This window comes from Festucalex cinctus, chromosome 21 (assembly GCF_051991245.1).
Source record: "Festucalex cinctus isolate MCC-2025b chromosome 21, RoL_Fcin_1.0, whole genome shotgun sequence".
Lineage (NCBI taxonomy): Eukaryota > Metazoa > Chordata > Actinopteri > Syngnathiformes > Syngnathidae > Festucalex > Festucalex cinctus.
In genome coordinates this window covers 1688331-1716100 of record NC_135431.1, presented here as the reverse complement: position 1 = coordinate 1716100, position 27770 = coordinate 1688331, and the positions used below count along the sequence as shown (strand labels likewise).

General features: G+C 40.3%; 2 protein-coding genes and 1 non-coding gene across 5 annotated transcripts; 2 read left to right on the top strand and 1 right to left on the bottom strand.

Moving 5' to 3' along the window:
- Window positions 1-354: 354 nt before the first annotated feature.
- On the bottom strand, window positions 355-3099 carry LOC144010250 (uncharacterized). Its single transcript, XM_077510476.1, has one exon. The coding sequence runs from the start codon at window positions 2278-2280 to the stop codon at window positions 478-480; it is 1803 nt and encodes a 600-aa protein (XP_077366602.1). The 5' UTR covers window positions 2281-3099; the 3' UTR covers window positions 355-477.
- Window positions 2592-2663, top strand: trnaa-ugc (transfer RNA alanine (anticodon UGC)). Its single transcript has one exon. It is a non-coding gene; the product is annotated as a tRNA-Ala (tRNA).
- Window positions 2961-27434, top strand: ift172 (intraflagellar transport 172). 3 transcript variants are annotated; one of them, XM_077510475.1, is made up of 50 exons: window positions 2961-3084; window positions 3208-3493; window positions 3814-3957; window positions 4075-4187; window positions 4256-4295; window positions 4415-4480; window positions 4594-4673; window positions 4775-4862; window positions 5478-5692; window positions 5777-5900; window positions 5987-6082; window positions 7401-7562; window positions 7642-7695; window positions 7769-7872; window positions 8633-8718; window positions 8823-8935; window positions 9937-10104; window positions 10289-10425; window positions 10523-10630; window positions 11431-11515; window positions 11604-11696; window positions 11769-11846; window positions 11906-12154; window positions 13280-13358; window positions 13454-13574; window positions 14780-14924; window positions 16307-16396; window positions 16943-17040; window positions 17465-17600; window positions 17780-17896; window positions 18029-18171; window positions 18260-18353; window positions 18965-19029; window positions 19296-19476; window positions 19595-19704; window positions 21001-21130; window positions 21318-21416; window positions 21489-21598; window positions 21662-21725; window positions 22691-22777; window positions 22842-22958; window positions 23048-23152; window positions 23229-23348; window positions 24495-24590; window positions 24660-24719; window positions 24786-24884; window positions 24954-25107; window positions 26115-26206; window positions 26306-26407; window positions 26552-27434. In XM_077510475.1, exons 2-49 carry the CDS (start codon window positions 3455-3457, stop codon window positions 26393-26395), a joined length of 5244 nt encoding a protein of 1747 aa, XP_077366601.1. In that variant the 5' UTR covers window positions 2961-3084; window positions 3208-3454; the 3' UTR covers window positions 26396-26407; window positions 26552-27434. The 3 variants fall into 3 exon arrangements, with proteins under 3 accessions (XP_077366601.1, XP_077366599.1, XP_077366600.1); XM_077510473.1 differs by having other exon boundaries at window positions 26306-27434; XM_077510474.1 differs by lacking the exon at window positions 2961-3084 and having other exon boundaries at window positions 3156-3493; window positions 26306-27434.
- Window positions 27435-27770: the final 336 nt, after the last annotated feature.

The following is a 27770-nucleotide window of genomic DNA, read 5'->3' as shown; positions in this document are numbered from 1 at the left end:
TGTGTGTCTGGCCTCCTGGCCTATAGGTGGCGCCACTTCAATGTGACTTGGTTTTCACTACATTTATTTCTAAGGTTTTAAAGATGTGAAATGTTTTGCTTTCATCACAAATAGCCAAAGATCAAGCATCGTACACATTTTTAAAGTACTTATGTTTATATTTTAGGCTAGTTCTTTGTGGTGTGTCAAAAAGACTTGTTTTTACTCCACAGGGGCCTGAATATTTATTTTTTTAAATCACACTTTTTGACTTGGAGGTGTTGTAAAGAAGCGGCGTCCGTCCTGGCGCTGGTGCTTTCCGAATCAGTCACTGAGCAGTGCCGGGTTTTAAAGGAATAACTTTTGACACAGCCATTTTGGTTGGAAAAGATTTTATTCTGGCCAAGTACAGCCCACAAAAAAATCCACTCATATGTGAAGGCTCAAAAGGCCAAATAAAGTCAATAAACTGTGTTGACAGTTTGTCAGTAGTTGGCGTCAGAGTTGCACCAAAGCCCCGCGTACGCTCCGTTTCCGGTCGGCGGCTAATTCCTGCTTGGCCAGCTCCTTGTTGGTCTCGCCGACTTTGCGCTGAAGGCCGTGCAGCTCGTGCGTCTTGTCGTTCAACGTCAGGATGAGCTGCGCCCTCCTCTTGGTGGCCACCTCGACGTGACTCTGCAGGAGCTCCTTGCTGTTCCTCAGCTGCCTGTCCAGCACGGCGTCAAACATCAACGAGCCGAACTTGTTTTGGGACCCGCTGGGGGGATTTTTGCACGCGATCCGCACCACTTCCTCCATCAGGCCGTCCATGGGCCGCCGGTCGTCCTCGAGGTAGAGCGGTGACTCCAAGGGCTCTGGGGAAGAATCCTGGAGGACGTTCCCGGAGTTGGACGGCGTCACCACTTGAAGCTTCCGCGAGACTTTCTGGAGCTCCGTCTTGGCTTGGAACACTTGGTCGATCTTCTCGTTGATGAGTTTAATCAGAGCCGCCCGCTCCTTGATGGCGGTGTCCACGTCTCTCTGGAGAAGCTCCTTCACGTTTTGCAGCTGGCAGATGACCGTCTGGTTGAGTCTGGTCTTGCGGCTCCAATGTTCCTTGGAGTCCGGGGCCCGATTGTCCGCCGCTTGAATCCCGAGCGGCCCCGCGCCGGCGGGGAGGTCGATGCCGAAGAGCCGCGAGCAAACCGGCGATTGGAGCTTGTGGATTTTCTCCGCCATCGCCGCCAGTTTGGCTTCCAGGTCCGCGTGTTCCCGGTCGGCTCGCCGCTGGATGTCCAGGACGTTTTGGTGGAACTTGTCGCGCATCTCGTCCATGTCCCGCTCGAGCCGCCGCAACTTGTGACCCTGGTCGTCGTAGTCGCGCTTCAACTTGTTCAGCTCCAGACGGACGACGTTCTCGTTGGGGTGCTTCTTCATGACGGGGTTTCGCAAGAGTTTTCGCACTTTGACGGCTTGCGCCTGGACTTTCTTTTGCTCCTGTTTCAGCACCTTGACGTCCAGAGATCCGTCCACACGCTGGTTTTTGTTCTCCTCCGTGGCGACAAAGACTTGGATTTGTTTCTTCAGCTTGTCCTTGTGGTGCAGGTCCTTCTTCTTGCACTCGTCGACGAAGGCGTCAAACTCGCTGTAGCGCTTGTCGTGATCTCGCTGCAGACTGTGGATGAGGCCGCTCCAGTAGTACTCCCTCTCGCTCAGATGGGTCTTCTCCTTGTTGGTCAGGTCGTGTTGGAGCAGCTCCAGCTTCTTCTTGTACTTCTGCTCCGTCTGCAGGAGCTGCTCCTTCATCTCCTGCTCCCTCCTGGCCCTGTCCTCGTTGTGCTTGGTCTTCGCTGTGTTGACCGCGTCCTCGATGTCCAGCTGCTCGTCCAGTATCATCTCGGCGCGCTCCTTCTCGTACGGCTTGACCTCGGCGTCGTCGGCCTTGCGCAAATGCTTTTCAAAGTCCTTCTGGTGCTTCTTGAGATCCTCCTTGTAGAGCTTGATTTCGCCCAAGTACTCTTTGATGTCCTGCCTGTGGTTGAGCTCGTCCGTCTCGATTTCGCTGTACAGGTTGACAAACTCGGCGTTGGTCTCCTCCAGCTGTTGGCCCGTCACTTCCCAGAGGGTGCGCAGCATGTCCACCTCCGACTGGAACTTGTTCCTCTCCTTCATTTCCGTTTCCACATCTTTCTGCAGCTGTTCCACTTGTCTTATGAGGGCCTTCACCTCCTCTGACAATTCGGGTGGCGGCTCGGGCTCCGCTGGTGCTTTGGGCTTCTTGACCTTTGCCTCCTTTTTGCCTTTGGCTTTCTTGGGAGGCATCCTTACTCGTCAACAATGAGATTATTTGAACAGATTGCAACTAGGTGGAAACAAGCAACATCCTGCGAATGTTGATGCACACCAAGGCATTGCATGTCACAAATGTGACATCATTTTCAAAGCTTTGCCTGGCTGTTTTGTCATGTCTTTCTTTTGCTTCCTTGTGACAACAAAGATGTATGTCATTAGCTTATATTAGCATTAGCTTGTCTTTTGGGGGGGGGGTTGAAGACTCCTCAGGGCCATTATGGTTGCTACTGTTGACCAGGTATCTCTTGAAAAAGAGCTTATTAACCTGCATGTACATATATGGGGATGTAGCTCAGTGGTAGAGCGCATGCTTTGCATGTATGAGGCCCCGGGTTCGATCCCCGGCATCTCCACTCCTTTTCTTCCAGCAAACGCGACGATAGTTTAGGTCAAACCTCAGTGTTCGCAATTTAAGTATTTTTATTTTAGTAATGATTTAACGACACCAAGCGAAAATGTCCTTGAGGCAAAGCCGAAAAAGCGGTTTAAATCCGCTCATTTTATCCGAGTTTATTAAAACATCAACTATTGAGCGACCGCTACATTCAGCTCATACGTGAATCTATTCGATACAAACGTTCGAAATTGATTTCCGTCGTTTTAATGCACCACAAGTCGTCCCGAGCGGTAACTAAGGAGATCAGTTTTGTTTACTGTACTAGGCTGACGGCCTTCTTGTAATCGTCATCACTCTGCGACAGAGTACAGATGTAAAGGACCCGGATGTTAGAAAACAAGTGCTAATATTGTTTCCTCACCCGAATGTCTCAGACAGTAAGTGTATCCCTAAAGTGGAAATTGTCTTTTTTTATTTATTTTTTTATTTTTTTACCCCCACAGCGACTATTAGTGACCGTCTGCTAACACAACGTCATTATCCTGCTCCTTCTTCAAAAGGTTCGTGATGACGTCGTAAAGATGGCGACTGTTCCCATAGCAAACTAGTGTGGACATCAACCCTGAAGTCAGCCGCCGCCATGGCACCGAGCGACGCCTCATCTTTCTGTTCGTTTGCTCACCAAGATGTCGCCTTTGCATTATGGTAGCCCGAAGCTTGTCCCCCAAAGCTACTAATTAGAGACAAAACAAATCTATATATCGACGCTGTTTTGTTTTTGCGCTATCTTAACTCGGACGCCCAAACATGCAGCTGAAGCATCTAAAGACGCTTTTAACACCTCAGGTAAGAAGCTAATTTAGGCGGCGCTAAATTGCGACTTGTCTGTTGCCTTCGAAAACAGTGAGCGACATTTGCTCTTTTTGCTTCAAAATGTCTGAATTTTCGTGCTTAATTGTGTTTATGAATATAATGTATTTTCTTGTATAGCATCTTTCACCGACTCAGTAAAATTCAAACTATTGGCCTTTAAAAAAACAAGTGTTGGTTCCTTGGTTCAACATTCGTATGTGAACAGGACACTAGTTTCAACATTTAAAGTTGTTCAATAATATATTGATACTGGGACATATTATCACGTGCCCCCCCCCTCTCCCTCTCCCTAGGAGGCTTTGGCCAAAGTGACTTGCATGGCCTGGGCCCCGAATAACAGCAAACTAGCTGTTTGCACCGTGGACCGGGTGGTGCTGCTGTACGACGAGCAGGGCGAGAGGAGGGATAAGTTCTCGACTAAGCCCATCGACTCCAAGGTCTCCTTTTTTTTCTTTTTTTTTTAACCGTTGAGACTCATCTCAGTGCCAATTAGACACACATTACCAAAAAAGGTCGAAGAGATGTTTACCAGCTGTACGGTGTTGTCTTGTCAGTATGGGAAGCAGAGTTACGTGGTCAACGACATGGCGTTCTCGCCCGACTCCACCAGGATCGCCATAGGCCAGTCGGACAACATCATTTACGTGTACAGGATCGGAGAGGATTGGTAACATGACACCGCTGTGTCGCACTTTCTGAGCATATAAACATGACTAACTATTCTCTCCCGTGCAGGGGGGACAAGAAAACAATTTGCCACAAATTTATTCAGACGGTAAGAACAATTGTATTTATTTTGTGTTACTTGTTCCTTTTCCTAATGGGAATATGAGCCTGTATGTCCAAAAAAATGAGCATAGAGGAATTCTTAATTATAAATGATGTCTTTTTCAGAGTTCTGTGACATGTCTGCTTTGGCCTGCAGAGCATGCCATCGTTTATGGTTTAATGGATGGAAAGGTAACGAGTCAACTCTTTATGTACACGTCACATCAAACAAATTGTCCACTTCTATGATTGACATATGTTGTTATTGGTGATTCTAATTCTGAATATTTGCGATTTGATCACAGGTTCGCCTCGCCAACGTTCAGACCAACAAGTCGTCACCCATCTATGGCACGGAGTCGTGTGTAGTTTCGTTGGCGTCCAAGTAAATCTTTCATTTCTAATTTAGAACACTCCAAAAATGCTTTTGGAAAAGTCAGTATGAACGTGTGTTTTATATTTTTTGCTTGGTGTATTCTTCCTCAGCGTTTCCGGCAAAGGCATCTTGTGCGGCCACGCCAACGGCGACGTCGTTCGCTACTTCTTTGATGACGAAGGCTCGGGTGAATCGCAGGTGAGCTGAAGTTTTTTTTGGGGATAATTAGGGAAGGACAGGTCAAAACATTAGGTACCACTTGCAATTTTACGAGCCAACCTATTCAAAAAATAATGCTACACTCCTAAATACACAAATATTAAAAAAAAAAAAAAAAAACTGAAAAATAAGAGGTGGAAAACTTTAAAAATATTTAGCTGTAATATAGACAAATTTTAGGGAAAAAAATGACAATTTTGGATCTTAGAAAATATAAAATTGTGCAGTTCTATAACATAAAAACTACCATCAAATGCAATATATCAAGAAAAACATATGATTAAACCAAAAACAAAATTGCCCAAAAAAGAAGAACACCTGTAATAGAAAGAAAAGAAAAATATTAGAATATAAAATATAGACAGAAAAATACAAAATTGTTGGCTGAAATTTTCATAAATTATGTAATCAAATGTGAAAATATTAAAGAAAAAAAAGTTTAAAATATTAGACAAAATGCAAAAAATACCAAATAATTCAGATGGAAAATATGTAAATAAATAAAATATTCAAAAAAATACAAAGATATTCAACAGAATCCAATAAAATTCTGTTTTTGTAAACGCAGATTGAATATTCCCCCCCCCCAAACAGGGCAAGCTTTTGACGCACGCGTGCCCGCCGTACGCGCTGGCCTGGGGCGCCAACAGCGTGGTGGTGGGAGGCTGCGACAAGAAAGTGGTGGCCTACAACCGCGACGGTCACGTCCTGCAAACCTTCGACTACAGCCGCGACCGCAGCGAGAGGGAGTTCACCGTCGCCGCCGGCAGCCCCAGCGGCCAGTCGGTGGTCCTGGGCAGTTTTGGCAGGTTGGCGAGCGACTTTTTTGTTTTGTTTTGTTTTGTTTTGTTTTGTTTGTTTCCTCAATACTGTGATTGCGATATCCTGACCAGGCTGCGTGTGTTTAACTGGGCGCCTCGGAGGGGCGTGTGGGACGAGGCCAAGTCCAAAGAGATCGCCAACCTCTACACCATCACCAGCTTGGCTTGGAAGAAGGACGGATCCCGACTTTGCGCTGTAATTACTCACCTCAACGAGGTCACTTTATGTGGGGGGAAAACGATCGGAATAAACAATAAAAAACTGTTGTTGTTTTTTGACAGGGGACGCTGTGTGGTGGGGTGGAGCTCTTCGACTGCTGCCTGAGGAGGACCATCTACAAGAACAAGTTTGAAATCACATATGTGGGCCTGAGCCAGGTACGACGAACAGCTCAGTTCTCTCACACTTGACTCGTCACTAATTTGATTTCTCTTAGATTTTATTTTGTCATTAGCGACACCGCTAAAATGTATTTATTTATTTTTTTCAATTCAATTTATTTCACTCTTTAAAGTAAAAAGGGGAAAGACTTATGTCTGACCCTAATTAACACACACACAAAAAAAAATCAACACAAAATGAATGACAGCGAGCCGTCAAAAACGCTTTTAGTGTAACAATATTACAAAATAATTCAAAAATATTTCAACTGCATGTCCTTGTGCTATAAATATACTTTTGCAGTAAATGTGCTTTGATACATCTTTTTAAAAATACAAATGGACTGAGAACATTTTGTTTTACCATCCAAATTGTTCCACAAACTGACACCTTGAGTTGAAAATAATTTGTTTTGTTATTTGCATATTTTCTATCTGAATGATTTGGTATTTTTGCATTTTGTCGAATATTTTCAACTTGGACTTAAGATTTTTTTTTTATCTTAATATTTTCATCAAATATTTGCACATTTTTGATTACAAAGCATTTTATGAAAATTTCAGTCAACAATTTTGTATTTTTGTCTATTTTAGATTTGTATTTTTTGTATGTGTACACACAGTATATATTTTACATTTTGTAGCTAATATTTTACATTTCTAACATTTTTTTTTAAATAATATTGTTGTTTTTATTACTTTTTCCTCTCAACATTTGTCAAATATTTTACATTATATTCTAATATTTTTCTTTTCTTTCGATTGCAAGTACCGGTATTCTTTTTTTTTTTTTTTTTTTTTTTTGTCCATTTTTTTTTTAATCATATTTTTGTCTTAATATATTGCATTTGATGAGATATTTTAGATTTTCCATCTGAATGATTAGTTATTTTTGCATTTGATCTCATATTTTAAACTTTGACTTAAGATTTCTTTTCCTTCATATTTTCATCAAATAATTGCACATTTTTGATTACAAAGCATTTTATGAAAATTTCAGTCAACAATTTTGTATTTTTTTTTGTCAATATTTTAGGATTTGTATTTTTCTATGTGTACACATTAATATAGTGTATATTTTATATTTCGTAGATAATTTTTTACATTTCTAAAAAAAATTTTTAATAAGGCTGTTTTTATTACTTTTTTTCCCTCAATATTTGTCAAATATTTGACATGATATTATATTTTTAATGTAATTTAATTATTTTAATATATTATTATTATTATATTAGATTATATTTCAGCAAAAATCTGCTGTTACACAAATGTCTTGTCAGCACTTGAGCTGAGCAGTGGTTGTATTTGTGTTGAGATCATCGTGAGGAACCTGTCGACGAGCGCGCGGGTGGTCCTCAAGTCCTTCTACGGCTACGAGATCGAGGAGGTGAAGATCGTGGGCAAGGACCGCTTCCTGGTGGCCCACACGTCCGACACCCTCCTGCTGGGCGACATGCTCAACAACAAGCTCAGCGAGGTGACGCGCTTCACTTTCAGACACTTTTTTTTTTTTTTTTTTTGTCTTCTGTAATGAATTTCCCTTCATTCCTTTTTAGGTGTCGTGGCCTGGCGGCGGTGGAAATGAGAAGTTCTTTTTTGAGAATGAGTCAGTAAGTAGCCGCTTTCCACTTTTAACACACCCAAAAAATTCAAGTTAGGAAAATGGAATTGCTTTTGTTGCAGGTGTGCATGATTTTCAACGCCGGGGAGTTGAGCCTGGTGGAGTACAGTGACAACCAGGTGCTGGGCTCCGTCAGAACGGAATTTATGAACCCTCACCTCATCAGGTACTACCAATAAAACAAAACAAATACACAAAAAAAGCAATATGTTTGCTTTTGTAATGTTCTCATGAGACACATTGTTCAGGGAGCTGCATCTAATAGTTTCCACGATATTAGAATCATTATCATCTCAATTAAGCGAGCTTCTTAATTTAAAAAAAATAAAAAATAAAATTGTCATTCCCTTTGCGTACACTAGATGGGGTAGTTAAGCTGTGTTTAGAAAGAAATACTCCACAAACTTCTGGAGTCATGATATTTCTTTTAAAATAATGTTTATCTCTTTTTAGTGTTAACACCATTTTTTTTTAAGTATTAAAAACTGAATTTGTAAAATTAGAAAGAAGAAGAAATTAGCTACACTCTGAAAAGAGAATTGTTGAACCAATTGTTGACCAACTTAATAAAATTGCTTCAATTGGTCACACAAACGATTGAATGAAGTTACTCCAAAGTGGAGATATTAACTCATTCACTCCCAGCTATTTTCACTGAATCAACACTGGATTTTGACTGATTTTGCAAGGCCCACAGAATATTGTGTTCTATTGCTATAAAAACATGGAATCGACCAAAAGAAAGATTAGTCTTATTCTTTTATAAGTAAAAAAAAAAAAAAAAGTATATTTGTATCTGTTTCCATTTTGCAGCAACAAGCATTAGAATATAACAAAGTTTCAGCATTATTCACAAAACCGGATAAATTGTTTAAGATTAACGTTTGGTCCTTTTTTTTTTTTTTAAATGTGTGTTCACTGTTCAGTGTGCGCATCAATGAGAGGAAGCACAAAGGAGCCCAAGACAACAAAAAGCTTGCATACCTGATCGACATCAAGACCATCGCTGTTGGTAAGTGCAATGAAAAAGAAGCCTATTTTTCCAAACTCACAAACTCTCTGGCTGCTCTTCTGATTTAAAAAAAAAAAAAACAACAACAACAAACGTCTCCTCAGTGGACCTGGTGGCCGGCTCCACACTGGGCACCATCAGCCACGAGTCGAAAGTGGACTGGCTGGAGCTGAACGAGACGGGCTGCAAGCTGCTCTTCCGTGACAAGAAGCTGCGGGTGAGGGAGACCAAACCTCTCATTCAGAAACAAGAACTGCATGGGACGAAATCGGCATGCATTTTCGTCAACGAATCAAGTTAGACGGAAATTAAAGGGATACTTGACTTATGGCAGTCAAACATGAATATTTTGCCTATAATAAATTTGATATTTTCACTATTTTTTATGTCCAATTAGTACCTTTAAAAACACATTTTGCAACTTGCTGTCGACTGAAAATGACATCACAAGGGCTCAGGTAACCAATCACGGCTCAGCTTGTGAATGTCACATGACCAAACCGAGAAAACAGGTGAGCTGTGATTGATTACCTGAGCCCTTGTGATGTCATTTTCAGTCGACAGCAAGTTGCAAAATGTGCTTCTAATTAAAGGTACTAAATGTTCATGGAAAAATAATGAAAGTAGCAAATTAATTAGAGGCAAAATATTAACTTTTTATTGCTATAATGGGCTAAATAATTGAAGTATCCCTTTTAATCCGGCCGCTAACTAATGCTGGCTAACTTACTAGCTCATAGCATGGAGTCATAGTAGCCACTTGTTGATATACTGTGATTGTGTTTGTTTTCATCAAAAAGATGAGAAAATTTGATGTGAAGTAGTTTTAGATCTGAAATGTTCAACATAATCTGCTGACAAAAAAAAAAAATACCGGAATTAAATGATTGGCCTGACTAAAATGTTGACAGTTTTTGTTGGCTAAAACTAGACAAACAAAATTATGTTTTCTTGGACTAAAATAAATACTTAAAATGCTCAATTTATAGGCGACTAAAAATTGACTAAATAAAAATCAGATGAGGTTGACTAACTGTGATAAAAAAAACTAACAAGTGTGATTTATTTTTTTTTTAAATGGCCGACAAAATTAACACTACTTCAAACTATTAAATACATGCCAAAAAACAAGACACAAATGAGACACGAACAAGAAAAATAATCAACAAAGCCACAAAAAAAAAATTCAAGGTGACACTGCTGATGCTTTCTTTGCAGCTTCACCTGTACGACATCGACGGCGGCGTCAAAAGCACGCTGCTCAGCTTCTGCTCGTACGTCCAGTGGGTGCCCGGCAGCGACGTGGTGGTGGCCCAGAATCGAGGAAACCTCTGCATCTGGTACAGCATCGACAGCCCCGAGAGCATCACCATGTTCCCCATCAAGGTGACTCAACTCGCACAAATTGAATTCAACTTGGCCAGAAACCCGAATGGGAGTGGGAACGCATATTATACTGCCCCCCGGTGGCCGAGTCAGGCACAGCAGAAGGTGCCAAAATGCGTTCAAATGACTTCTGTATATTTACAGTTGAGCAATAGTACCGTGCATAAAATCCCAGTTTTCTCAGGGCGACATCAAAGATCTGGAACGAGCGGACGGCAAGACGGACATCCTGGTGACGGAAGGCGTCAACACGGTCACGTACACGCTGGACGAAAGCCTCATCGAGTTTGGCACGGCAGTCAACGACGGCGACTATGGAGCGTACGCCCGCCGACGCCGCCGACGCCATCTTCGCTATATATTTTTATTTTTTGTCGAGCCGTCACTGACGCGTGTTTTTGCTTGTGTCTTTGTCCAGCGTGACGGCTTTCCTCGAGACTCTGGAGATGTCGCCGGAGACCGAGGCCATGTGGAAAACGCTCCGGAACCTGGCGCTTGAGGCCCGTCAGGTGCACATTGCAGAAAGGTTGGAAAAGTACTCGCACAACTCAACAGTTTTTTTTTTTTTTTGTGTGAAAATGTGGACATTTTTGTTATTTGTTGGTAACGCCTTGTGGAAAAAAAATATCAAAAAATAGCCTCTTATTTAATCAATCAACATGAAATTGTTTTTTTTTTTATAGGAGAGAAAGTATGAAAGTTCCATGCTTGAAATTGAACAGGAAGTCGGACATTTTGTTTTGGGTTGATTCCCTCTATAACGTTAGAAAACATTCACCCCCTGACATCAGTTGAACCCAATGACACAAATTTGTGTGGGCATGAATATCATGACAGTTTTGTCACATTTTAACATGGAAGTCGACCCCAAAAATGTCTTTACATGTTCTATGCACAATGGCACGCACCTGTTTTCTGAGTTTGGTCATGTGACCTTCGCAAGCTGAGCTGTGATTGGTCATCATGAGTTGAAGCCCTGAAGCACTGTGATGTCATTTTCCGTCTACACAGCACGTGGCAAAATGGCTGTCACCTGACGTGGATAAAAACAGGTCGATTTTTCTGTTGGTTTCATATTCCATATATGCAATATTAATCGCTCTGTAAGCAGCAAGTCCCCGGTTCGAGACCAGCTCTGGTTTGTTTGTTTGATGTTTTCCTCCTCCTTCTTCCCTCTCCTCCCATCCTCCTCCACGATTTATTGCGGCGGCAGGGAGCCGTTTTGTTTCAAGTGTTGGCCGGGATAGGCTCCAGCACCCCCCGTGACGGTTAGGTATAAATGGCTGATGAAGTGATTTTGTTTTTTTTCCTCAACTTGTGCTGTAGATGTTTTGCCGCTTTGGGCGACGTCTCGACTCTTCGCTACCTCCACCAAACAAGTCAGATCGCTGAGAAGGTTTCGAAGGAAATGGTGGGCGACACGTGTTTCCCGTATACATCCACAAAAAAAAACAAAAAATCCTGCCGAAGCTTAGCGGCGTATGTCTTGCTATGTCCAGGGTGGCGATGGAATGTTGTTCTATCAAGTTCAGGTGCGCATGGCCGTGCTGGACAAGAACATGGAGTTGGCCGAGATGCACTACATGGAGCAGGTCAGCTTACACGTCGGCGGCGTTAAGAACGTTGAGTCGGTCCTGACGCGCGCGTGTCCCGCGTTGTCGTAGAACGCCGTCGACGAAGCCATCGAGATGTACCAGGAGCTGCACATGTGGGACAAATGCATCGCGGTGGCCGAGGCCAAGGTAGGCTCGGGCCCTCGGTCCGACTCGGGTGTGTTTTGTGACCACGCGACTGCGTTCAGGGCCACCCGGAGCTGGACGCCCTGCGCGGGAACTACTACCAGTGGCTGAGCGACACGCTGCAGCACGAGAAGGCCGGCGAGGTGAAGGAAGGCGAAGGCGACTACCAGGCCGCCATCAATTTGTACCTGAAGGCGGGGCTGCCGGCCAAAGCCGCCCGCCTGGCCGTGAGCCAGCCCGCCGTCGCCAACAACGGCGACGCCGTCGGCCGCATCACCGCCAGCCTCGTCAAGGCCGAGTACTACGAGCAGGTGCGTGTCCGCTTGTATTTCAAACTAATAGACATGAAACATTATTTTCAATTAAAACTAAAATATATGAAAGTAATTACATATATATATCGATATCCTAATCCCAAAATCTTCAACATTTTAGCTAATGCTAAACCTGGAGAAAGTCATTTTCGGAAAAGGCGACCTGAAACGTGGTTTTGAGGGGGTGCGCCTTGCCCTCTTGACAGTGGAATCGATGTCAAGTGTGGCTTCTGTTGTTACCATGACAACCAGAGGCAGCACTACTGTAGGTGGTTGCGACAAGGCAAGCAGTTTCCTTGCATAATTTAAGTCGTTCGTTTTATCACGAACCAAAGGAATATATATATAAAAAAAAAAAAAAAAGTCCTGATTTTTAGAACGACAAGTTACAAATTGTAATGTATTAATATACTGGAATACATTTTTATTTTATTTTTTTAATTCAACCCCAACTGCCAACTGATTACTAATCTGCTGCCTGATATTCATTTAGTCTTTTTTTCACATTATTGCCAGTTGAAGAAAAAAAAAAATCACATTATAACAATACAATGTAAGACATTAAAATGCTATTCAAACCTTCCTCCCACCAAAAAAAAAAAAAAAAAAAAAATCGGCAATTTTTTTTTTTTTTTACTGCTATAGGACAAAGTATTGTAAAACAGTCAAATATTCTGATTTGTAATTTATATCTTTATTGTTATAAGCATTAAGGGATACAAGTTGTTTTATTGATTACATATACTTTATATATTTTTTAATGAATTATTGGAATGTCATTCTGCCAAATATCAGAATTGTCAATCAGCCTCAAACAATCCAAATTGGTCGGTCCCTGCTTTGTTCTCTTTATTTTTATATAATTTTGCGTCTTTATTTTGGAAAAAATATGTCTTGATTCTAATGTTTGGGCGTTTTATCTTGACAAAATATACCTTTTGTTCTTTTTTAAAGATTGTCTATTTTTTGGTTCTTTAAAAAAATGTATTTTGTTTTGGTAACAAATTGGCTCAATTGAATTCTTATGTCATTACTGACACAAATTTGTTGGGCTTATGATGCATCCTTGGATCAATTTCAGAATGAAAATGGTTTTTGTTTTTTTTGTTTTTTTTCTTGTAGGCTGGCGACCTGTACGAGAAGACTCGCAACCACAAGAGAGCTTTGGAGTGCTATTGCAAAGGAGCCGCTTTCAGCAAAGGTACAAATTAGTCAGCGGCACACCAAAACGCACATGGAGGCACTGTACGTTTAAAAAAAAATAAAAATAAAAAAAAATATTCCCGTGTGGCGCAGCCGTGGAGCTGGCTCGCCACTCGTTTCCCGCCGAGGTGGTGAAACTGGAGGAGGCCTGGGGGGACTACCTGGTCCAACAGAAACAGATGGACGCCGCCATCACGCACTTCATCGAGGCCGGGTAATAAAGTGGGCTGAAGTGGAGAGAGAGCGAGAGAGAGCGAGAGAGAGAACTTTTTGTCGCCAGATGGAGAGCTGAGAGGATGAATCACTCACGAAAACACACGTGGACTTTCATGCTTGTAGTTTGCAGTGCACGGAGAACCTTTTGGCTGCCTAATTGAGCGCCGTGAAAGGTTTTGAGTTTCGCACTACGAGAATTCTAAAGCAACTAAATCTTCCAGAGCAGTCATTTTGACGGCTTGCACTCCCACCTAATAATAATAATAATTATAGTATTCGTCTAATATGATTATTACTCGCTGTTTTGAGTAGCTAATGGGTGTATTAATTTTGATTATCAGGTTTGTATTGCAAAAACGTCATAACTCCCAACGAAGGATGTTCATTGAAATGAATAGAGCAGTCAAATTGACGGGTGTGGAGCTAAAGTAGTAATTACTTATTTTTCTATTTTTATGAATACAATAAAATGGCAGTTCAATAATGATATATATACAGAGAGATGAAAAGTCAAAGACCTGGAACATTGTTGATCTATGTAAACAAGAATTTTGTGAACAGTCAAAATGACGGCTCTGGGAGCGCTAGTGTGAACTCATTCAAACCCAAAAACGTGTAAATATGTTTTTTTAATACTTTGTCCTTCCCTTCCAAAAAAGTATCTATATGTTTGTTTTGTTTTGTTTTGTTTGTTTTCATGCTAGAGCACACAAAAGGCTTTGATGCAGCTTCTGACCTGAAGAGGTCGCTTAAAGCAATGGTAGTTATTTAAAAAAAAAAAAAAAGAAAAAAAAAAAAAGAGTTTTTGACAGGTTTGTGAATAAAGAAAAAATGAAACTTCGCTATATTCCAATGCTAATTGCTGCAAAACAGAAACCGATACAAATATATTATATATAGTAATTATACAAATATACTTTTTTACAACTATACTTTTTTTTTTTTTTTTTTTTTTTTGATGAAGGAAGAGACTAATCTTTCTTTTGGTAGGGGACATGTTTTTATATCAAAAGAACACAATATTCTGTAGGCCTTTCAAAATCAGTCCGAATCCAGTTGCTTCAGTAAAAATAGTTGGGAGTAAATGAAATAAGTTTGGACGATTTTGAAAAATCAATCAAAACTGAGTACCAACAGTCTTTTATCGTCTCGGAAAGTGACACACATTGAACACATTTTTTATTTTCTGTGGTTCCAATGCAGCTGCTCCATCAAGGCGGTGGAGGCGGCCATCGCCGCTCGCCAGTGGAAGAAGGCCGTCCACATCCTGGAGCTCAACGAGGACCCGGCGGCCGCCGTCTACTGCCTCAAGATCGCTCAGCATTACGCCTCCATGCAGGAGATGGAGGTGAGAAACATTTGATTTGATTTTTTTGTAACATTTTAAACACCCGGTCTAATTTTTTGTTTGAGTGTGTGCGACTTTCTTGTGACAGTTTTCAAACTATATTAACCTAATTCCAATTGTTTTATTTCTCTCACAGGATGAATTGAAATTACTATATTGTGGTCAGGGGAATTGAATGAGCCATTTTTTTGACTTGCTACTCATTTAATTTAAAAGTGACTTGGAAAAGATTATGAACTGCCACTAAGATATTGTTTAGTTATTTTGTAAATGATCCCCCCCAACAACCCAAGTTTTATTTCAGTATGCCAACATTGGCATACACCTACGCTAAACTCTTCATCCAGACTTATTACTCCCTAACTGGTGCTTATGATTTTCAATAATCTACAAAAGTCCCCAACCACCCTGTGTGTCCTCGCAGAGAGTCTGAACAAAAAAATATTTGATTGAGATAATAACTGTGTTTTAATTGCGATATTTACGTTTGAGAATAAATGGCACACTAGCAGATTTTTTTTTTTCATCACTTAGGATGCTCACTTAAAGGATGAATGAGATGATTTTCCACTAGGGGGCGATGTTGCATGAGCTATTATTAGCCTGCATTTTCCGTCACTAAATGACATGCAAAATGGATGTCTGGTTTTCTCTGTGTCGGGCAAGCAATCAATTTGATGAGATGTAAACTTTAAAGATTTGAGATTGAGATCATTTCACTTAAATGTGGCCTAATTATACAGCGTGGCGTAATCTTATGCAAAACAAAGAGCCGAAGTCGCAATCATTCAAACATCACGTCGACAACAGCCTTCAGGATCAACTCGGCGCGAGTTGGTGCCGCTTGCGAGTTTGTCACGGCGGACGTGAATAATTGCTGACGGCGAGAGCGGAACGAGATGAGACATAAAAATGCAAAGAGAGGAATAAAAGCGACGGCGGGACGCCCGGTTTTGTGATGAGCTCAGCTTCGCCGAGCCGCCTCTGCAACGCTGAAAATAGTCGTCTATTTGCGTCCGTTTGCTCCGCGGGCACATTCTGGCAAAGTCATTAAGATAACAAGCTCGCCGCCGCCTGCGGGGGAAAAAAAAAAAAAAAAAAAAAAGTGTGCTTCTCTGCAAACTATAACAATAAACCTGTGGGAAACAATGACGTGACACTTTTTAATTGGCGCGATTGCAAAATGCAGCATTTGGTTGCGTTGGGTTCCGATATCTTTGCATCACCACTTTAATTCAACGTAATCGTTTACAGCCAACATAATTGACAACTAAAAGTGACAAGTGGGACGCTTGACTTGCGTCACGCCTACTCTGTGTAATGTTCACATCTTATTTTATGCTTTGACTCGTCTCCGCAATCGAACAATTTGTGTCCTGTAGGTGGCAGAGCAGCTGTTTGTCAAAGCGGGCCACATGACGGACGCCATCGACATGTACACGGCTGCCGGGTGCTGGGAGCAAGCTCACAAGGTTTGCTTTTCTGTTTTTAGTGGTTAACTCGTTTGCTCCCAAAAACGTATAAATACGTTTTATTTTAAATGTTTGAAGTGACCCAAAGACGTATTTATACGTTTGTTTGTTTGTTTTTTTTATGCTAGAGTATACAGAAGGCTTTGATGCAGCCTCTCAACTGCAAAGAATGGTTGAAGAAATGGTAGTTGTTACATAAACCACCAGCAGGTGGCAGCAGAGTAAAGGAAATCAACCAGGGACATGTTGAAAGCAAGAATTACTCACAATTCTAAGTAGATTTGTGAAATTTGATTTCACTTAGCTATAGTCTAATGCTAATTTCTGCAAAACGGAAACATATAGAAATATACTTTTTGTTCCTGTTGAAAGAAGAGACTTTAATCTTTCTTTTGGTCGGTTCCATGTTTTTATAGCTACAGAACACAATATTCTGTGGGCCTTACAAATGCAGTCCAAATCCAGTAAAACAGTCGGGAGAAAATGGCTGCCAGTGAATGAATAAAGACGCTTGTTTTTTTTGTTTTGTTTTGTCATGTGACACAGTTGGCGCTCACGTGCATGAGCAAGGAGGAAGTCGGCGAGCTTTACGTGACGCGAGCGCAGGAGATGGAGCGGGACGGCAAGTTGAAGGAGGCCGAGAGGTAAAAAAAAAAAAAGTGTTACTCGGTTTGTGCTAACTCGATAATTCAGATGAAATTAACGGCATTTTCTGCGCAGTTATGTGTTCGATAACGTTTTAAGTCTTGGTATTCTACCAGTTAGCTTGTTCGAATGCTACTGTTTTTTTTTTCAGCCTTTTGAGGCCAGTTTCAGTGAAATTAAATCGACATATTATCATGAGGAGATGCACAAAAAATATCAAAAGACACAGGAAGTCAGCCATTTTAGTTTGAAGTGGATATTTTAGGGTCTTTTTTTTTTTTTTTTTTTTTTTGTCTTCCCCCAAGTGACTTTCAAATTATACTCGGATTTTGATTGCTGCCAATTTTGAACCACTCATCTTAGTTAAATTATTGCTCTATTTATGAACAGAATACTTTTCATTTCAACACTCATTTCCCACAGGTTGTTTTCCACCGTCAACCAGACCGACCTGGCCATCACCATGTACAAGAAGAAGCAGATGTTCGACGACGTGGTCCGCCTGGTGGCCAAGCATCACCCCGACCTGCTGACCGAGACACACCTCCACCTGGCCAAGGTGAGCTCCACAAACACCTTGGCAGATTCTCATCTGTATCCATTTTTTTTTAGTATGGTTGTTGCTTTTTTTGCATGATTTCTAACGATGTGTGTTTGTATTATTGCTATGAAAGCTAATGCTGGGGAAAAATGTTGTTTTTTTCAGCATTTGTTGGTGACATGTTTTGTGGGTTGCAGGAGCTGGAAGCCGATGCCAAGTTCTCCGAGGCTGAACATCACCTGATGGAGGCCAAAGACTGGAAGGCTGCCGTCAACATGTACCGACTTCACGACATGTGGGAGGATGCGTACAAGGTACAAACGCGTTCCACAAACTGACACATTGAGTTGTAATATTGTTTTTTTGTTGTTGTTTTGTTCTATATTTGGGTTTGGGGGGGAAAAAAAAAGTGTGTTCTTCAGCTCGTCATGTATTTCGTGTGTCAGATTGCAAAGAGCCACGGAGGCCCCAACGCTCAGAAGCAGGTGGGCTACCTGTGGGCCAGGAGCTTGGGCGGGGAGGCGGCGGTCAAGCTGCTCACCAAGTTTGGCCTGCTGGAGTACGGCATCGAGACAGCGTTAAACAGCTTGTGAGCGTCGAGAAGCGACCCCGCGACCCCGCGACCTCGCGACCTCGTTCCCGAAATACAAACCCGTTTTTTTGTTTTGCTCTCGTAGTTTATTCGACTTTGCCTTCGAGCTGGCTCATCTTTCCAGCAAGGAGAAGATACCCGAGATCCACCTGAAGCACGCCATGTACCTGGAAGATGAGGTAAGACGTGTATGGAGGACCAAAACTGCCAAAATTCAGAATAAATAAATGACTAAAAGTGAAAATAAAAAAGGATATAAAAATATCATTTAAAAACTATGTACAAAAAAATTAATATAAATGGTAATAAAAAGAGCAAAGCATATATAAATATATATACATAAATAAATACATTTGTATTTAATTTTTGAATTGTATATTTTTTTTCTATCCGTTTTTATTTTCACTTTTACTCATTTATTTATTTATGTAGTCATTTATTTAGTCATTTATTAATTTTGGCAGTACGGCCCAAAACTGCCAAAATTCAAAATAAATGAATAACAAATGAAATCAATAAATGACTACAAGTGAAAATAAAAACGGACATAAAAAAATATAATAGAAAAATTAAATACAAATCTATTTATTTATGTATTTTTTTTGCTCTTTTTATTTCCATTTGTATTTATTTTTTGGATATAATTTTCGAATGATATATATTTTTTTATATCCATTTTTATTTTCACTTTTAATCATTTATTTATTGAGTCATGTATTTATTTTGAATTTTGGCAGTTTTGGTCCTCGATAAGTTTGCGGCTTTATACTTAAGATGTTTTTTTTTTCAGCACAAGTTTGCGGAGGCCGAGCTGGAGTTCATTAAAGCAGGAAAGCCCAAAGAAGCTGTGCACATGTGAGTACGCACGTCACGTCTCGCATGCGATTATACATAAACGCGACCAATTACAAGATGATATTAAATGGGATTTTCCAAGTCTATTATTTAAATTGCCACCAGTTGTCACTTGGTTTGACATGACAACACCCACATAAGATCATCTTTAGAATTTTCAATCAAATTCTGCATATCTCTTATTCCATTCGGAGAACACCTTTTAGCATCTGCAGGCTGCCAGAAAGTGAGACGCTTTCCGGAACACGCTCGTGCGTCCTTTCCAGGTACGCGCACAACAAAGACTGGGCCGAGGCGCAGCGCGTGGCCGAGAGTCACGATCCAGAGAGCGTCCCGGAGGTTCTGGTGGGACACGCCAAGTTCTGCTTTGAACAGAAAGACTACCAGAAGGCCGAAGCCCTCCTGCTCCGAGCGGAGAAATCCGACCTGGCTGTCAAGTACTACAAGGTGAAATTGACTCCATTCTTTGACTGGATTTTACCCGTGATTGGAAACTTTCAATTGGTGCCATGACCCGGATTGCCAATCTAAGCGGGGTTTATGTGTTGACATGTTTTTTTTTCAGGAGGCGGACATGTGGAGCGACGCCATGCGCATCTGCAAGGAGTACTTTCCCAACAAGCTCTCCTTGCTTCAGGAGGAATATGAGAAAGAGGCCACCAAGAAAGGAACGAGGTGAGCGCCTCGTTGCGCAAACATGATGTCAAAATAACGGTGACGTACGTTAAAGTGAACGCAGTCGTACGTCATCCGGTTGCCATGGAGCAAAAAAAAAAAGAAAAGAAAAAAGAAAACCATCTCCTGATTAGCTTCGCATTCATGTGCTCGTCGACCTCGGCGTCTTAATGATGCCGAGAGATGTCGACATGAAAAGAATTTGGAGTCTCCGGGGGTGACTTGAAGGACCGCCGTCGGTCTCGACGCACGCACGCACGCACGCACGCACTAAAAAGCTGCAGAGGCGCAGCTCGCTCGGCCCAACCAGGAATAACTTGGCAGCTCGCCTCCCCCTCGGCGACTGGTGGGAGAAAACATCAAACGTTGCCCGTGGAAACGGTGGAGGAAGGAGGCCGTTTTAAGCAAGGCAACGTTGAATTATTCAACTCGCTGATTTGGATTTTTTTTTTTTTTTTCTCCAGCATGCGACGCATTCTGCCTGGAACCGAGACGTTGTTATGAAGGATAGAAAATAGAAGATTTTTCTTCTGCGTTTCAGGAGGGCTGTGCAATTAATCGGAATTCAATTTCAATTTTTAAAAATCAGCATAATTGTAAAAAAAAAAAAAAAAAAGATTAATAGGCTACTAATATTTGAGTTGTTTAAATTTAAACATTTGCATGTTTTTTTTTTAATTTAAAATAACTAATTTACTTGCATAATTATAGTGTTTCAAAGAATTTTATTTGAATCAATGAATTAATTTTATTTCTCAAACACACACATATATATTTATAAAAAGAAAAGAAAAAAAATATATTAAAAAAAAAAATACAAAAAATATATCTACTCAAAGATATTAAAAATCATATAAAACATAAAATTATAACCTATACGCATATTTGGAAAAAAAGGAGTAGAAAGAAGTATACACTTCACACTATTTGTTTTAATATTTTTTACGTGTTCTTGTTTTGTACCAAAAAATAAATGATTGTCCTCATCGTGATTTCAATTAGTACCAAAATAATCGTGATTAATCATTTTTTTTCATAATCGAGCAGCCCTAACATTTAAGATCTGTTTTGGTCATAACAATGTTGACATTTGAGGAGTTGGATCATCAAGAATACGGTGATTGTGATTATTATGTCCGTTTTGGGTCGAAACGTGTCCAAATGTGATCAATCTTATTTTCTTCAATACTATTTTCAATTTAAAGTGTTACAAAAAGTGGCTGAATTTGGACTTTTTTTTTTTTTCTCCCCTTAACCATGTTGTCGACGCGGTTTCCCGCGCGTCTGTCTGTCCAGAGGCGTTCAGGGTCTGCTGGAACAGGCTCAGGAGTGGGAGCAGTCGGGCGAGTATTCCCGGGCAGTGGAGTGTTACCTGAAAATGAAGGACGACCCCAACGGCGCCCTGATGGAGAAGTGCTGGATCAAGGTGAAACCTCCCATTTATTTTTTTTTCCATTCTTTATTGATTAGACTCAACTTCAACCAGAGGAAGGAAATCTTATACGAGGTGTCAGTATTTTATACATCTACATACATTTCATCTGAAAAGGAACTAAAAGTTTTTAAAAAATAATAAAATCTTGTCGGATATTTGAGCATTTCGCTGTGTCCAGGCCGCCGAGCTGTCAATCAAATTTCTGGGTGAGGAGCGAGCCGTGAAGGTGGTTCAGGTGGTGGGACCTCGCCTGGCGCAGCTCGGGAAGTGCAACACTGTGAGTCCACACTTAGAGTGAAATTGTATTTTATTTTGATTTTTTTAAACGCGTCCGCGTGTCTCAATGAAGGCCGCCGAGCAGTACTTGCACGTGGGCCTGATCAAGGACGCCATCGATGTCCTCGCGGAGGGCGACGAGTGGAACAAAGCCAAGAGGGTGGCGAAGGAGTTGGAGCCCAGGTATGACACTCACTCGCTCACCTATTCACTCACTCACTCACTCGCTCGCGTAATCTCCCACAGGTACGAGAGCTACGTGGACCAAAAATATAAGGAGCACCTGAAGAATCAGGGAAAAGTGGACTCAGTAAGTCCAGTTTCTACACTCTGCTCTGTTTGCTCCGTGTGTTGTTAAAGTAGCAGTTTTTTAAAGGTTAAATGCGAGGGGATCAAATTATATATATATATATATATATACATTTTTTTATGAATGTGCGATTACTGACCGCCCCTTACTTGTAAAGTCTGTACTGGCGGAATTCCAGTCACAGAGCAACAGACACGTTCACGTCAAAATTTTAGCAGTCATAAATTTCATACTAATGCATATATTAGTAGAGACTGGGGTCAAGTTGTATTTTACCAGTTAGAAAATGTGTAGAAATTCACAAGTTACTTCATGTTAAAGATTAGATAGCTCTTAATATGAAAAAGAAAAATGCACTGAGCCGTCAGCAACATCTTATAAATCTAATTATGCCATCTAGTGGTGCAAAAACTGACCTCAACACAAATCAATATCACACTTTTTTTTTTTTTTTTTAACAGTACATTGTTCCCTCATTTTCCACTGGGGTTAGGTTCCAAAAAAATACCCACAATAAAAGAAATCCGCAAAGTAGTTAGCTTTATTATAAATGTTTTAAGGCTCTAAAACAGTTTATACACGAGGATTTACATTTTGGATAATGGATACATTACTGTAAAAAAAAATATGACTGCAAAATTGCACTAAAACAAATCTGCGATATAGTGAGACTGTGAAAAATGAACCACATAATAGCGAGGGAACACTTTTACATCTTTTTAATTTGAACTCAATTTTATAAACTTGTGAAATAACCGTATTTAATTAATAAAAAGATGCAACCATATTTCTATTAATTTTAGCATTTTTTTTTCCCAATTTTATGTTGAGTATGAAAACTTAAAAAATATATTTTATTGTATATTTTATTGTACATTTGCAACAGATATAAAATGTGCAATTAATCATGAGTTAACTGTTGAAGTCATGTGATTAATTAGGATGAATTGATGTTTTCCCTTCAGCTGGTGGGCGTGGACGTCATGGCCGCTCTGGACATGTACGCCGAGAGAGGACAGTGGGACAAATGTCTGGATACGGCATCCAAGCAGGTGACCAAAAACAAAAGGTGGCGCGTGTTTGGTCAGGTGTGTTACTTTCCTTCTCTTATTCCAGAACTTTAAGATCCTGCACAAGTACGTGGCGCTGTTCGCCACGCATCTCATCAAGGAGGGCGACGCTCTCAAGGCGCTGCAGCTCTACGTGCAGCACGGAGCGCCACCCAACCCGCAGGTACAAAAAAATGAAAAAGGGGCGACCTAATATGGATGACAGTCTGGTTTATTTGTATTTTTTTTTTTTCCCCTCCATCCTCTCCTCAGAACTTTAACATCTACAAGCGGCTGTTCCTCGACATGCTCCACCTTCCCGAGGCGCCGGACTCGTACCGCACGTGGGCCGACCTCCGCAACGTTCTGCTGCAGCTGGTACCGGCCGAAACTTAAGTCACCGGTCGCCGACGTCGTCATTTTTCATTTTTTTGTTGATTTATTCTGACATCAGTGTGAGAACTTGTCCAAGTCGGCGGGCGAGAACTCTCCGTCCCACGACGACTTTGAGCAGATGCTGCTGATCTCGCACTACTACGCCACCAGAGCCGCCGCCACTGGGCTGGAAGAGCTGGTATTGTGCAACAATCCCACCACAAAACCAAACCATTTGGGACCGTTCATATTTACACCCCAGGATGGGAAAACGGCCACGTTTGATTTTGAAAAAGGACAGAGCTTTCCCGATATAAGAAGAAAAAAAAGAAAGAGAGGGAGAAATCAAAATATTGTTTGTAAAATACATAAGTAGTTTTCATTGTAATGATGAACTTCCTCATTTGTTTGTTTTTTTTATTTATAATTGATTCAACTCCAACCAGAGAAAAGTGTCAAAATCATCCGCATCACAGCAAAAAAACATACATTTTCTATCAGATAATTAACAAGTACAAAAAATATATAAGTTAATTATAATTAATCAATTGATACAGTACAGTAAACAAAAATGTTTTTTTTTTTAATTAATTTTAATTTTAATTTAAAATAAAGTAAAACAAAAAAAAATAAGTGGGTAAAATATTACATTTTTGGTAAAATGTTTTTATCGAAGTGTTTTTATAAGCAATGAAACAATTACCCGCTTTTCATGTCAAATTCAATAGTTATTTTTAATCTTATTTTTAATTAAGTTATCAATGAATTATGTGAATGTATTTTTTTATTTTTTTACTAATTTATTGATTATTGGTTACAGTAAACCAAAATTAGATTTTTATTTTACTCATTTTAATCAGTATTAAAAAAAAAATAAAAAAGAGTAAAATGTTGTATTTAAGTGTTTTTATTGGCAATCAAACTACCCATTTTTTTGTGATAATAAAAAATGTATAAAGTCAAATTCATTTATTTTTATCTTATTTTTCATGAAGTTATCAGTGAATTATGTGATTTATTTATTTTTTCTTAAAGAATGTGTAAAAAATGTTTTAAAGATTTTTTTAAGAATGGGTAAAATATGACATTTTTGGTCAAATGTTTTATTATCAATAAAACAATTAGTTTTTTTTCCATAAAAATAAATGATTAAAATCTAAATATGTTAAACATGTCAAATTCAATAGTTATTTTAAATCTTATTTTTTAGTAAGTTATCAGTGAATTTTGTGACTTGTATCCACAAACTTGAGATTCGTTCTTGTTCGCACGCACTTATCGCATAAGAAAGAAATACAAGGAAGTCAGAAAGCAAATGTGACCTCGCGAGCGCTGATGTCTGCAGACGAGCATCTCGGCCAAGCTGTCGGTGTCTCTGCTGCGTCACACCGACCTGGTCCCTGCCGACCGAGCCTTCTACGAGGCCGGCCTGGCCTGCAGGGTGAGTTTCAAGTTTGCATCTTTTCCTCAAGCGTTTCTTGGACACGAGTTTTCCTTGTTGCTCCCACAGGCGGCCGGCTGGGAGAACATGGCCTTCATCTTCCTCAACCACTTCCTGGACGTGTGCGACGTGAGGCTCCACTCGTAATGTTTCTGGAACAAAAGCCAGCGCTTCCAAATTGCTTTTCGGTGGCAGGCCATCGGCGACGGGACGCTGGACTCGCTGGATCACTCGGATTTCTCCGGCACCGACATCCCCTTCGAAGTCCCCCTTCCTCCCAAGCCTTGCGTTTCCGTAAGGAGCCGCGATGGCCAGCCGCGCTCGTGCCCTCCCCGCCGCCTAAACGTGCGCGTAACGTTGCAGGACCCGCAACGGGAGGAGATCCGCAACTGGGTCCTGACGGCGGCCGTGTACGGCCGGCTGGAGCAGGTCCTGCCGCGAGACGAGAGGAACTCGTACGAAGCGTCGCTGGTGGACGCCAACAGCGGCCTCCGCTCGCCGCCTTGCGTTCTCACCGGTAACAAACATCGCAGCAGCTGTTTCATGTCCGGGTTATTTGATACTTTGGGAATTGTTCATTGTGGGAATGCTGAAATGTTGCTTACAGTACTCGCGCCATTCAACGTTAAATAGCAACTTTTCCATATTCATTTTCAATGGGACTGACATTGAATTTTTTCAAAGTTCAAAGCCCCATGGAGAATTTGGGTTCAAACTCCGCTTGGACCACATTTTTAGTACATTTGATGGTTTGGTACCAACTGACTACCGAATCAGGAAATGGATTATAATTTCTCTGAAATGATTAAATCCCACTTGAGACAGATTGCAGTTCAAGTTTTCTTTTCTTTTTTTTTTCTTCGTTTATCTTTCAACTACAATGAAAATGTTGTAATTTACACATACTTTTTTTTTTTCCCAATTTACTTCATCAGCATTCAGCTTTCAGCATTCCCACACAATTTCTACAGAAATTGCACTTAGTCTAGTTTTAGTTAGTTTTGAGTATTGTTTTTTTTAAATTTAATTGGTTTTAATTAGTTTTCTGGGTGGTTCTATTAGTTTTTATTAGTTTTAGTTATTGAATAAATGTTTAGTTTTAGTTCAGTATTAGTTTTAGTTTTTTTTTTTTTTTTTAAATATATATTACCTGTGCACAACATTTTGTCATCTGAAAGTATTTTTCTATTGGCTGCTGTTAGATGACGTCACTTCTGTGTGACACACTTTCATATGTCCTTTTTTTTTCTGGTTAATATGAAAATTAATCAACTTCAAATCATATTTAAAATCATCCCCAAAGGCTCATGCATAAAATTCATTACTAAAGACTAAAATGAAGGACATTTTTGCTGTAATTTTAGTTAATTTTGTAAACATAAAATGTAGTTTGTTAGTTTCTTTGTTTTTTTAAAAAGCATTTTCATTTTTATTTTATTTCGTTAATGAAATTGTTTCCGGAATTAACTTTTTTTTTTTTTTTTTTACCCCACTGAACTGATAAACATTGCAAATGTCTTCCAGGCTATCCGGTTCTCAGAAACAAAATGGAGTTCTCGTCGGCGGGAAAAGTTGCCAACAAAGAAGACTGGAATAAATTCCTCATGAGCACCAAAGTGAGTTGAGGACAACTTGAAGCACGTTGACACATTTTCAAAAAGGCGTCGTCGTTCATTTTAATGCATGTTTTTTGTTTTTTTTTGTTTTTTGTTTAGACCAGTCACAGTCCGGAGTGTCAAGACGTGCTGAAGTTCATCAGCCAATGGTGCGGCGGCCTCCCCGCGTCCGGTTTCTCCTTCCACTGACGCCCGCACGAGGTTCTCAGATTCCACTTATTTATTATTTAGGATTGATTTTCCGTCATCGCAGAGGCTCACAATGAAGTTTTTTTTTTTTTTTGTTTTTTTTTTTTTAAATCTGACTTTCATTGTTTTGTTTTTGTTTTGTTTTTTTCATCACAGGATTTTTAGCCTGGAATAGCAGCGACCTCATTTCAACCCTGGTAACTAAAAAATAGGAGCTCACTTTTCAGGTTGAGTTATTTATTATTATGAATATTGTTTTTGTAGCGTGTCAAGTTTCCTATTTAAATGATCTTATTTTGTTGAGTCCATATTGACGAGTGGGCCGCAATGCTTCAAGGTTCTTGTGACGATTGTTTGTTTATTTCTCAGCAGTGACGAGCGCTGAATGTTCATTTATACGTCATGTTCTTGACCTTCAAAATATGCTCCCAAGGTTAAACCATTATATCAGCAAAAAAAAATAAAGTCCTCACTCGTTATTTTTTTTTAACAATGTTGCTTTTAGAGGTCACATAAGAAGAGATGAATAAATATCATTTGCTTCATGTTCACATGAATGAATTAGTTTAAAGTGAGGCACTGAGAATGCGTTACTATTTCCACATTTTATGTTACGGCCTTAAGATATCACTTGTATATAAGTATTGAACTTGTTTTTCAAATTGTCGTGCAGAATAAGACACACAAAAAAAAAAAGTCTTGGAATAAGGCTGTAAACATAAAAATGTGTAAAGTTGGAAGCGCTGTGAATTAGTTTGTGGATGTACGTGGAGACTCCAATCAAATCAAACTTTGACTTGATCATCCTTCATCTGGTTGCCAAGGAAACTCATTCCGCCATTTCTCAGGAGAAAGTCTCGTACTCTCTTGCCTGTGATGGCATCATCGTCAAAGTTAGAGGAAAAGTCAACATGCGTTGATATCTTCCGTCCGTGAGGCACACGGTGGAAAAAAGAAAAAGAAAAGAAGTGGCTGGTTATTAGGGTTCCAGTTGTCTTTTATTTGGTCAAACAAAAACAATAAATCACCGTTTTAAGCATTTTACGGTTGCTTTATTGGAAAATGGGCGAGCTATTCACAAAACACACCCAAAAAAATGTTTACCATTTCCAAAACAAGGAGGAGGAGGTACTCGTACTTTTTGTGCAACTAAACTGCATCACGCAGGTTTCTGCTCGCTTATTTATCTGCACAGATTACAAAACTCTACAAATCATAAAGACGCTATCAGTTGTACAGATGAAACGCATACAATGGCGCACACGTGGCATTTTTTTTTTCTAGTTGAAGAGCAATATTTGTTAACAATAATCCACGTTTTATTGTCTATGAATGTGATTAGACAGTGTTGCATGAAGGCATTTTCAAAGCAAAT

Excerpts from the sequence above, each read along its gene's own strand:
- LOC144010250 (XM_077510476.1), bottom strand. The coding sequence starts at position 2,280 with ATGCCTCCCAAGAAAGCCAAAGGCAAAAAGGAGGCAAAGGTCAAGAAG.
- ift172 (XM_077510475.1), top strand. The coding sequence starts at position 3,455 with ATGCAGCTGAAGCATCTAAAGACGCTTTTAACACCTCAG. Across the intron at positions 6,083-7,400 it reads CATATGTGGGCCTGAGCCAG|ATCATCGTGAGGAACCTGTC; the intron begins GTACGACGAACA and ends ATTTGTGTTGAG. Across the intron at positions 7,696-7,768 it reads TCTTTTTTGAGAATGAGTCA|GTGTGCATGATTTTCAACGC; the intron begins GTAAGTAGCCGC and ends CTTTTGTTGCAG.